The following is a 12,194-nucleotide window of genomic DNA, read 5'->3' on the forward strand; positions in this document are numbered from 1 at the left end:
TGTGTCAACAATGTCATAGCTTGTATCCAATACATTTTCCTTGGCATTGCACAAGCAAGTAACCTTTCTGGTAAACTATGTGGAAAAAGTTTTAAAGGCCAGTGTGTTCCTGTGGAATATGGATCATTGCAGAGTGTTGCTGCATTCCTTCCAGCATTTTAATTTGGACTTGTATTGGATAAAACAGGACAGCTGATTCTGGGTAACACGATTCATCAGGGGTTTCAGCTACTTGACTTGCCAGTTGCGGTCCCATCGTCTGGATGAAGAATTGTCATTACGTCCTCAAAATGTATCAATCTATAATTTGACCTTTCTTTAATCATGAATTCTGCAATCACTATTATTAGGCTCTGTTGCTTCAGAGATGCTGAAAACCCTGCTTTCTCCACTAGACTAATTAAAAGTTACCTTGTAATTGTTACCTGGAGTGTCATAACTAATCCAAAGTGGTATGGCACATCGAAGATTTTTAAATTAGTGTTCGTAAGAGTAATAAGTGAAAATTCGGAATGAATAGATGTCACTTTATTCCCCAAACAGGGTTTACATGGTCTCTGGATCCTACGCAGAAGGGGGCGCACTTAACACAACGTGCCAATCACAACTTTAAAAAACCAAGAAGAAGCCGTTGCTAAGCGACAGTTGCACCGCCATACAAAGTGCTGGGCAATATTGACAGTATTTGAGCTAGCCAAACATACTCTAGACCACTTTTTCGCATTTTTTCCCCCCGTATTTGTCATTCAACAGTCCAGGTAAAGTAACAGTTTCTAATACGCAGGGTATTCTGAGAGTTAAATTTAGAAAAATGTCTTGATTGTATGCCAACGTTTGTCAATTTACTTTGAAGCTGGCAGAATCAGCGTTATGGCCAAAAAAAAAAAGCTCAATTAACGTTAAGAAACGTAATAACGTTAACAATGCATTTAACGTTAATCACCAAAAAAATGTTATGATTCATTATTGTGTATGCCATAATGGTAGCTTAAATGTAATAATTCTGTTTAAGTCTTTCTTATGAATCGTTTATAAGGTACAGCAGATTCAGTAGTTGTTACAATAAAACACATCTTTCTGATTGCTAATGCCAGAGTCAGACATAATAAGCTTTACTGCCTTATTTCTTATTCCTTAATTCAAAAGATTTGTAAAATTGATGACAACAACTGTATCTGTTATTGTAAGCTTGTTGAGCCTGTATATATGTATAGATATCTTGTGCTTCAAGTATGTTTTCCTCCATATTCCTCTGAAACTTTCCCTGTGTAACAGCAACATCACTGGATAAATAAGACTAGAGAACCAGAATTGTACACATAATGTTTATTTGGATGGTATGTTTTTGTCAATGTGGTCTTTTGGTGACCAGGGAGTTGTCACTTTTTGATTTTTTGTAAGATCTGCTATCTGCTAGATCTCATCTACTAATTGGACTATATTGCAATGTTTTATACTGCAGTCATGCCTCCTCCAGACACAATTTACTGTGCCCAGCAAATCAACATTCCTCCCGAGCTGCCAGACATCCTCAAAAACTTCACTAAGGCAGCCATCCGAACACAGCCCAAGGATTTGCTGCTGTGGTCTATGGCGTAAGTCTTAATCTCTGTCAACGTTGGCTTGGGTAGAGGGCAGGCACATCTGGTTGTGTTTTAATCCAATTTTGATCTCTTAAACAATACCATAATCGGTGTCTCCAGGCAGCATAACTGCATGAAAAGGCACACCCTTTTCACCTGTGCATCTGTCATCTTTGCATTGACTGGCTATAATTAGATCCCAGGGGTTTCCATGTTACTGCAGTGGTTAAACTATCTGACTTTCTCCAAGCAAAGAAAAAGCACATTGAAAGAACTGGATGAAATTTAAATATATCAAGGATTTTTGTACCCCTGAGGACTGTCATATCCTCTGCTATGTTATTGGCCATTATAGCTTTGCAGTGTTTACTGTAATAGAAAATAAAGTGAGCCACATGGTGAAACAAAAAGAAATTCAAATGTCTCCTGGGTTAAAATATGTTATGCTATTAAAGTAACAACATTAGGTTGTGTTGCCTCTCAGAACTGCTGGAAGCCATACAGCCTATAAATTCACTGTTAAATATGATTTAAATAGTGGAGTAAGATAAGTCACACTATGCCCTATTCATAATAAGAATATTGGTAAACTTCAGACCAAGAAAAGTACAATATATGATTTATTCAACTGATGGTACTCATGGGAACATTAAACATCATTAAATTTGAATAATGTGAACTTATGTCTTATTTACTTCCACAAAGTGTCCTTTTATCACTTAATTTCATTGGCATGACTAGGGAGGAGGTGGGGTGAGTGACAAGTAGAGGATGATAAGCACACTTTTAAATAATGTATGTGTGTTAATAATGTCTGTGTCCTTTCCCAGATACTTCAGTGCGCTGTCTAAAGGAGAGTGTCTGCCTGTCAAGGACAGGCTGGAGATGAATGTTGCCACCCAGAAGACAGACACTGGGCTGACTCCAGGTCTACTCAAGACTCTCCACAAACAGGTATTCTCACAACAGCAGGACAACACATAAGTATGTACTGAATATGTTGCATTTTTCCAGTGTTGCTGCTTTGAATTTGCATCCTGTACTGTATTATATTATATATTATATTTGTTATATATGTCCACATTTGCTTACACTTATATTCTTTTTTGTGTATCCTCATATGATGCTGTTTCCCCATGTGGATCATTAAAGTTTTATATTATTGTAAACCTATTTTATCTCACCTGGGGCATCTACTAGTATCTTAGTGTGGTGGATTCATTAAGAGAACTGAATAATTAATATTTTCTTAAAGGCCAACACTTAAGCAACAGTATGAACCATATGTGAATGCTGCTCTGTTTCTGACTTTAAGCCAGTTAGTTTTGCAGAGTAGATCATTTTTGTGACATTTTAAATTATGTTTACTTGAGAAAATATGAAAAAAAACTCCTCTACTTACATACTGTATCTATCCTTACTTAATTGTCCTTAATTATTAATTACTATAGCTTCCCCACATAAAATCAATAAGTAAATGAAATCTTGCTGATAAATAGATAATCAGTATGCACAGCTGCCCAACTCCCAAGATCTAATAATGCTGTTTACATTGGCAAATAATACCAAATTATTAGTCATGATATTTTTAGCCATCTTGTAAACTGGATAACCTCATTTTTTTCATAAAAGAATCATCAAAGAGGTATTAGAGCCTATGTATAATCTCTTCTGTCTCTTTTTTTTTTTTTTTTTACAACTTTTTTTCCCCTCCACTCTCCTAACCCTCTACTCCCCCTACCTAATCCTAGCTGTCCCCGGGGCAAAAATGCAGCAAGGAGGAACTGCAGAAGAAATGGAAGGGTCTGTGTCTACCCATGAATCAGTTGGAGATTCTGCTGTCGCTGGGCAGCTTCAGCTCAGACATTGACTGCATGGAGTTCTTCGCCCTGGGCTGCAGTGCTCTGGGAGGGGTGAGATGTTGCATAAGTCCAGATATAAATTCTAATATCACTTTATACTCTTTCTGTTTAGCCTTAAAACCTTACTATGAGGCCAAGCACAGCTGGACATCTCCAAGCAGCCCCTTTTTTGTTCATCTTACTATCTAGTCTTCCAGTAGTCAACTAGATCTAGATATCCATGATCTAGACTTCTCCATCAGGGTCCCCAGGCTCTATAAAGAATGACTGGATAAATCCTTCCCTGACTATGTGAATCCTTGCAATGCTATTAAGCCAGTGCTTTTGCTTCAAAGATGCAGATAGGGCAGTAGAGACAGATCAAAGAGAATTTCTTTAAGCAGTAGTTTAGAAAGGATGCTGCTGTGTATGATGCTGACAAACACTTAAACCACATGAGGGCAGTCATGCTCTGTATTACTGTAGTGAGGCTTTTTTACAACAGTCTATATGACAGTGTGAGCTACTGTGTGCGCATGCAAGTGTGTTAGCAGTATGTGCCTTTGATGCTCAAATGGGATGTCATCGTTAATGCTGAATGCATGTTTTTGTATTCGCGTGTCTGTTTTTTTTTTTTAATCTAATCCTACCAGTTTATCCTCTGTGTCTCTGAACACACTTTCTCTTAGACCCTCATGAGTTCTCTGAAGTTTGCATGTGAGATCCTGACAGAGGATGAGGAGGGCGGTGCTGCGAGGATCCCGTTCAGCACCTTCGTCAAACTATACACCTACCTGGCTCACCTGGACGGAGACATGCCACAGGACCACATCGACAACTTCCTCAGCAGCCTGCAGCCACAAGTGTAGGTATCGTTTGTGTGTGTGTGTGTGTGCGTGTGTGCGCCTCCTCCCCTAGAAATGTAGCGTACCTCACTACCTCCACTTGCAGTACACAGGGTGGATGTAGGCGGTGGAAAATTAGGCTATTTCATATGCATCACCAGAAGAGATGCTACCCAGTTCTCTTTTCTCAAACAGCATAATTATTTATATTCATTTGAACCAGTTCCTCTTGTACTCAGCTCCAGTCAAACCTCAAAGAAAGTCCTTATTCTTGTAGTCTTTTGTGAATTAAGTTTGTCATATGAGTCATATGATACCTAGAAGTATTAACTGGACTTGCTCTTTAGGCTCATTTGACTTCAAAGACTCGTGGAATTTACCAGCAAGTCCATTTTCTCTTGTATTTTACTACTTATAGATTTTTTTTCTCAAATATTCCTTATTTATTTTGTCACGTAAGGTCGCAAACACAGAACTCTTGGTTTGATTAGTTCAACTTTTCTTTTAATGTGCTGCTGAACATTACACATTATGGCCTTTATAGTTTCTTCTCATATATGTATAGTAGAGGCACAGTGTAATTGTTAACTAGAACTGCATTACAAAACCACGCCTAGCGTTTCATTAGGGATACATTTTATAAAAAAATGTGGGAAATACATTTGAAACGACTTGAAGCTGAAGGTAAGCTGCCAATATGTCTGACCCAACATTTCTGCCAGCTGATGTTGGTAGGCTAAGAAGCACAGTCAGGGCTAAGAGCTAAGCTGGGTCCCCTGGCTTCAGATGGTGTTCTCAGATAGTGATATTCACTGTTGTGAAAATCCTTATTCTGCTGAGTAGAGCTGTAGCGCTGATGCATTGGTTTCTCTGCCCGACAGCAACAAGCAGAACGGCATGATTCAGGTTTCCAACTTCTACATCAGCAGGAAGTGAGGGACGGAGAGACGAAAAGCAGTGGAGGACAGGAAGGAAGGAATAGAAGTAACAAAATGACAGTGTTCAATTAATAAATGGGCCTACTAATGCTCCTTCAAGCACAGCTGTTGTTTCATTACCTAGAAATTGGTCCCATTAATTGTTAGCATCAGGCACAGTAGGCTATTATTCATCATCGTCCTGCTGAACGGGGCTGCTATTTTGAGTCAGGTTGGAATCTTTTAATGAGCAGCAAGAGAGACACAAAGCTGCCTTACACAAACTGTCAAGTGGAGTGTGTCTATGCTTTTTTTATTGCCTGCTCTCTTATGTCTGGGTTAGCCAAAGTTCATTTATCATACACACAACCTATCAACTCGCGGTCTCACCGCAGTTGGCCTCTCTGCTGGTATACTCATTCCGCCCAGCAGACGAAAAAGAGAAGAGGTAAGGAGATAAGCGCTGAGGGCACAGGAGCCTGATTTTCAGCTCGTGTTAAGCACTTAAAACCCCCTGTGTTTTGTTCACTCCTCCATGCAATATTGGAAATGGGCAAGTACAAATGTACACTCAGACAGGTTTATTACACTAGTCAGCCAACAAAATCACATGCAGGGCCAGGAAATCTCAGAGGCACAAACACACACACACACACCTGCACCTAGCACATGCTAGAATCTCACACCAACTCTCTCTGAACTTGAGCTCAGAACTTTTGCATTTACACATTGAAGACTGTTTTATGTGTCAGTGTGAGAGCGTAGTCTCTTGTAAGTCATAGAGGCATCATATTACTCACTTTTCTTATGGACATGTTTCTCTTCCTTACACACGCATGTGCACGCACACAGACATGTAGTTGTGTCATTTTGTTAGCATTTCATCAGACAGGACAGGAAACAGGATCAGTGGGAATTCACAGTTGAGGCACAGTTGGCAGTAGGTTTTAGGGGTGGAAGATACACACAAACACACACGCGCACACACACACACACACACACACACACACACACACACACACACACACACACACACACACACATACTGAAGCTTACCCCTTGCAGGATTGCAGCTGTGGCCGAGTCAAAGGGGATTGGAGAACAGATAGAATCCCTGATAACCTCATAACTGCAGGCTCTCCACCCATATGACACAGGAGAGAAAGAATTTTGTCAGGGCTTAAAACAGTGATCCTTCTGTGAGTCACAAAGTAGAAGTCAGTATTTATTTCAATTTCCAGGACTGGATGACTCAGTTTGAATTCAAAAGTGAAACAGAAAGTTATATTTATTTTCCAGGAAGCCAGGAAGTGTTTTACTTAATCAGGAACTTTCAGTTTATACTGAGGATCTTTAGATCTGTTGATGAACAAAACAACTATACTTTCAGTTCTTTAGACAGTGAGGTCATTCTGAAAATTCAAGTAAATCATAATGTGTAATCATATTTACTTGCACAACACTATGGACTTTCTGACCACATGTTGACTATTACTGCTGCTATCAAAGACGAGGCAGATAAAATAAAAACATTATTCTTGTATTTGTTTTGAAATGTGTTTTTCTATTTTCTCAACACTTTCATGTGTACAGTGTAAAACAGTGAAAAGTTTACACAGAGCATGTGCACACCTTAAATTTCTTTGCAACTTGAACTTCATCTTAGGTGCATTCTCCAGTGAAATGGTCATACTATACAGCTCCTGTGCTGTATATCCTATTGTTATAGGGTGTTGGAAAAAAAGATGATGTCATTGCAAATATGTCAGTGGTTTAGGAATCTCAGTCAGGGCTGGACCTCGTTGCACAACCGCCATCGTTTTTGAGCTTTGCTCATAACATCACATCTCCAGAGACACGACAAATGTAGCAGGGCAGTGCAAAAGAGACAGGAAAAAAGTGAGTGGACACAAAAGGCTCCCTTGTAGCATTCCTCTCTGTAGCTGTTGTGTAACAGATTTCAGGATAAGGATGCAGAAAAACATGATTCATGCTGTATTAAAGCTGCAGAACGTTGATATTTTATCAGTCGGCTCTACTACTGTACAGCTGTACTCTACTTTGTTGACAGCATTTGTTGAGTTTAAATTGTTTAAATGTTAATGGGCTTTGTTTACATGATTTAATCAGACTAGAATTTGCTGTCAAGCTTGGCTGTTTGTGCATCTATTATTTTTTGAAAGACTAATAACCTAAATTACAAATGATTACAGTATATAAGTCAACAGCATGTAAGCTAAGTGGGACATTTGCATTAGCTGTTCAGTCATATATGTACGGCTTGCATTGTACTGTACAAGTGCATGTCATAGATGGCTAACTATATTTAACATACTGTATGTTCCAGGGAACTCCAACAGGGGATGATAAAACCTCTTGATTTCATCCATCGAGACGATATGGACTCATCTCCTCCTGACTCATCAGACTTTACCAGAGCAGCCTCAAGAGCTGAATAAGAGCCAACAAAAGAGAAATTTTACAAGTGTAGCTTTATGTAGAATGATAAAAACTGAACCAGATCTGGAAAGATCTGTCGTTGAGTGCAGGGTGCAACATGTATCATGTGTGACCAAAAGAGAGAGTCAGCTGGAAACGCCTACCAGTACACCGATTCTAATGTAACTAATATGCTACAAACAGAAATAGAAAAAGAATGAACATAATGTCATTAGTATCACCCATATTTTCCTCATGGGATGTTTTAAAGCATGGATTTACGCTCATCACTATCTGGGAGCTGAGGTGGGACAAGTAAGAAGAAAGCACCACAGCTCGTTATGATAGCATTTTTCTCTTTAAGCCTTATTATCTTCTTAATGGAGCAATGATCTCATAATCCTTACTGTGATGCACATTAGAAGATGCAAAATTAATTACTGAGACCCCAACACCTTGTGAAAAAATATAAATTTACTTTGTGTTTCAAGAGAGAATTTGGACGAGTCTTCCGCTGCTTTCAGTAAACTCTGGGATTTCATACCAGTGTCCAGTAGCTATTGGAGGGAATGCATTTTAAGACAATTCCACGTTGGTTTCACCATTCAGCCTCACCACTACAGTGACGTGTGTAAAAAAGTGTATGAAAAGGGACATCATTTAATTCCTGTGCAAGAGGACTTACTTTTTCTTGTCACTCTGTACTGCCACACTTAAGTATTCTACAAAGGACCTCAATGGCTTAACTATGTATGTATGTATGTAATAATGTCTCTATTTATTATTAATACTAGTTCCATCTATGGTCTAATAGTGTTTGTAGCATATTCTAATAACAAATAAAGTTGATTTGTTAAGGCTGTATTTGGGAGTTTCTTTTTACACACATGAGCACACATCACAAAAAGAACTTAATTAAGGGCCATTGCTTGCTGATTAAAATTAGTTAATTACCGATTGTGGCCTATTGAATTTCTCCTGTTTAGATACCAGCAAAAGCTTTCTCTGTTCCCTGATTTAAGTGTTGTCCTCAGCTTCTGAATAGACTGTGTTGTCTGTTCCGGCCTCATTAACTGATTAAGCAATAATATGAAGAGTTTCTAATCAAGTGTTTAATAATCAGCACATTAGGCCTTTGCTATGAAGAGAGAGAGAAAAAATATTTGCAGGAAAATCTTCTTAGACACAAGCAGCGCAGTTAAAAACCTTGACATAAACACTCACAACTTTAGTCACACATTTACTTAATCATCACACACGAACACATACACAAACCTAAACAGGTCAGTGTTTGTGTGAGGAGGAGACTCATAGAAGATCTTTGTGCGGCACTCGTGCTTCAGGTAGAAGAGACCATGGTGTGTTGGGGTGTTTTGGCTGTTTGTGGTTTAGGAGGAATAAATGAATGCCTGAATGAGGGGAGGCATGCAGGAGCTTGTCTAAACCTCCCAGCAGCAAGGTCATGTTGTGTTTATGAGGTGAATATGGGATGTGGGCGTATAGGAGGTCTATTGAGAAAGGGGATGCTAGAGAAATGTATTATTGATCATTTGTTTGAATTAATTTTCAAAGACCAACAAGTCATTTCAAATGAAGAGCCTTCAAAAGAACTGGTACTTCCTCAGATTTTAAGCAGTAGTTTGACATTTTGGGAAATACGCTTTCTTGCCAAGAGTTAGATGAGAAGATTGATACTACTCTCATGTTTGTACAGCAAACATGGAGTTACTGCCAGCAGCCAGTTAAACTGAAAACAGGAGGCGTACAGAGCAGACATATTTGAAACAACCACTTCTGTACCATTCTCAAGACCCTAAGACATGCTTGCTGTTAGAATAAGGTCCTTATAATGTCCAGTTAGCATTTATATTGCTGATCAGATATATACGGCCAAAAATAAGTCTAAATAATGCAAAAATACTGCAACATGCAAGAATGGCTGCTGACTGTTATTTGGAGGGGGATGTAGCTTTGAGACTCTAAGACTACCTCATGGCAGGTGCAACCATAGCTTGATGAACTCCAAACAATTTGAGCTATGATTTACCAGTTATGACTTTTTCATACATCTTCAAATAAATGAAATGGGTTCACATATTTTGTGCCACATGCAGCAAAGAGACAGGCAAGAAATAGCCATCAAATTACACAGTCCTGTGTTTGCTACCCAACTGAATTTGCCATGAAACTACTTTGGTTCTGGGTTAAAAAAGATTTCATATCTAACAGCTTTGGAGTGCCGTACTCTTGCTAAGTATAGTCGTTTGAAAGAGCCTTGAATATGTAATGGATCAGGGACCTGACATAAACCATTTACATCACGCACACACACACACACACACACACACACACACACACACACACACTCAGGCAGTCACAGAAGAGCTCACTGTGATTATCTGTCCAGGGGATCTGTCTTCTGAGCTCAGGTTGAGCTAATGCAATTGGCTCTGCAAGTGATGGTGTTGCTAATGTTGTGCTATTTGCAGCTTATCTTTAGAGTCCCACATGACTTCATGTGCACATCACAGAATATTGATACATCTACGGCAATGTGAGGGCAACAAATCTGACTCTTTCAAGTGGACATGCTGTAGTATTTTATGATATATACAGTACAGTACTGTATATTGCAGTTCACCAGCAAGTGCATTGTGGGATAGTGTATGTAGGACATATTGGAGCGGATCTGGGATTAAGTCTTCATAGAAACTGGCATCTGCCCTCTTGAAGTGTCCTTGACTGAACCACACATTTCCCACCAGCTGTTTCACTCACCCTGACCTCAGACTTCAAATGAACCTGAGACTAATCTGATGGAGCTGAAGAGTGTCCATCTTAAATCAGCCACTGGTATCAGAATTAATTGTTTTCTGCCATTTTTCTAGAGCTAAATGGGGCTCATTGGCTCCACTTTGTGTGTCAAACAAACCACTGTATGAACAAGTGGATTATTTGGATTCACAGTATAATATTTACAGCTGTCCAAACATGTTAGAATAGAAAACAAAAAATGATGAGACCGAGAATAATGTTGAGGGATATAACAGACAAACCTTTTTCTTCATTATGAAGTGGTTACCAGGCTACTTGCAGTGTTTCGTATTACACTTTGCAATATTGAAGCATCTAGAATTTTGATGAATTTGATTTCAAAACTCTAGTTACTAGTTATTCAGAAACACCAAGCAATGTTAGCCTTTTTTTTTTTTACTGGCAGCAAAGTTGCTTTTATGGCAGCTTTATCCTACTGAACAGTTCATTGAGCAGCACAGGAACTGCTGGCAGATAGATCAGAGTGTACTGGAATACAACTCAACTTTGATTACAGAGTACATTAGTGTCATAGATCACGGACACCGAATGATATACTGACTGTGACATAGACAGCTCTTTGGCTTCTTGTTGTTTTACAGACATGTGCATTCAACTTTATGGTCATTTTGGAAGCTGTAGTTTGTGGTGCTGGTAAATTTTGTTGCATTTTACTTAGATGTGTGTTTGATATTTTGTCCACCACCCCATGTACATCAACGAGGGTAGACAAAATATTAGGAAGTACTAGGATAAGGATTTTAAATAGCTGGAAATAAATGAAATCAGCCTAATTTTTGCCCATTTTCTCATTAATTGTAAGAATAAGTTTTAGTTGTTGGACCAGAGGTCAGATGAATATGTGTTATGTTTTCTCAACTGAGTTGTGATGCCTATATGATTTTTTGACATTATATATATATATAATATTGTTGTTAATAGATTCACATGTACTTTTTTATGTTACTTTTTCTGTATTAAGATGTGAATGCATTTTTTTTTTTTTTTTTTACAACTCTTGAGTCAATAGGCTTGATAGCTCTGGTACTGGATTCCCTGTATATTTCTGGGCCTGGGGTCACTTTAATCTTGAGTCTTGATACTTCTACCAGAGACCTTTTAACAAACCCTATTATTAACTGTAGATAAGTCATTTTAATCCATCATCCACTTCTCTGGTGATTGTGTCTTGACCAAATGTTGAAACTTTTCACCGATATATATCTCTGGAAGTGCTAATAGTGACTGTCACCTACACAGCAGCAGACTGATGCCATAGAGATAGAGCAGCCACAGGAGAGGAGAGCTCTCAGCCGGGGGTAGATGAAGGTATTATAATAACAGGTACACACTGGGACTGTTATGCACCTGTTTTTTCCACAGCAGGTGATGTCAGCAAACTGATGTATTAATTACTGAGAGAAAAAAAGACTCTCAAGAATCTCTGTAAATCTGGCTGTGGCATTTAAGTAGCAGAATATTGTAGTATTTTGGCACTCTGTGTAGATACAGTAAACACTACCTAGACCAAATAAGAGTAAACGATAATCCTATTTTTTCACTTTAAACTCTGATAGCATTCTGAAGTTTTACTAAAATTACATATCTGTGGATAAAAAAAAATCAAATATGTAAAGATATTATGAGATATTTTGGGTAAAAACAAGAGAGGGTGCAGAGGTCAAATGTGTACATTGTTAGTATTTATCTCTTAATCCTGCCTTACCACATGTAGGATATCTATAGTAAGGTCCT

The 12,194-nt window shown here is 38.6% G+C and overlaps 1 protein-coding gene across 2 annotated transcripts; it reads left to right on the forward strand.

Annotated features, from left to right (window-relative positions):
* Nucleotides 1-619: 619 nt before the first annotated feature.
* On the forward strand, nucleotides 620-5,309 carry ropn1l (rhophilin associated tail protein 1-like). Of its 2 annotated transcripts, none has more exons than XM_042398655.1 (6): nucleotides 620-758; nucleotides 1,460-1,595; nucleotides 2,414-2,537; nucleotides 3,335-3,496; nucleotides 4,114-4,289; nucleotides 5,151-5,309. In XM_042398655.1, exons 2-6 carry the CDS (start codon nucleotides 1,465-1,467, stop codon nucleotides 5,203-5,205), a joined length of 648 nt encoding a protein of 215 aa, XP_042254589.1. In that variant the 5' UTR covers nucleotides 620-758; nucleotides 1,460-1,464; the 3' UTR covers nucleotides 5,206-5,309. The 2 variants fall into 2 exon arrangements, with proteins under 2 accessions (XP_042254589.1, XP_042254588.1); XM_042398654.1 differs by having other exon boundaries at nucleotides 621-758; nucleotides 1,463-1,595.
* Nucleotides 5,310-12,194: the final 6,885 nt, after the last annotated feature.

This window comes from Thunnus maccoyii, chromosome 21, assembly GCF_910596095.1.
Source record: "Thunnus maccoyii chromosome 21, fThuMac1.1, whole genome shotgun sequence".
Taxonomy (NCBI): Eukaryota; Metazoa; Chordata; class Actinopteri; order Scombriformes; family Scombridae; genus Thunnus; species Thunnus maccoyii.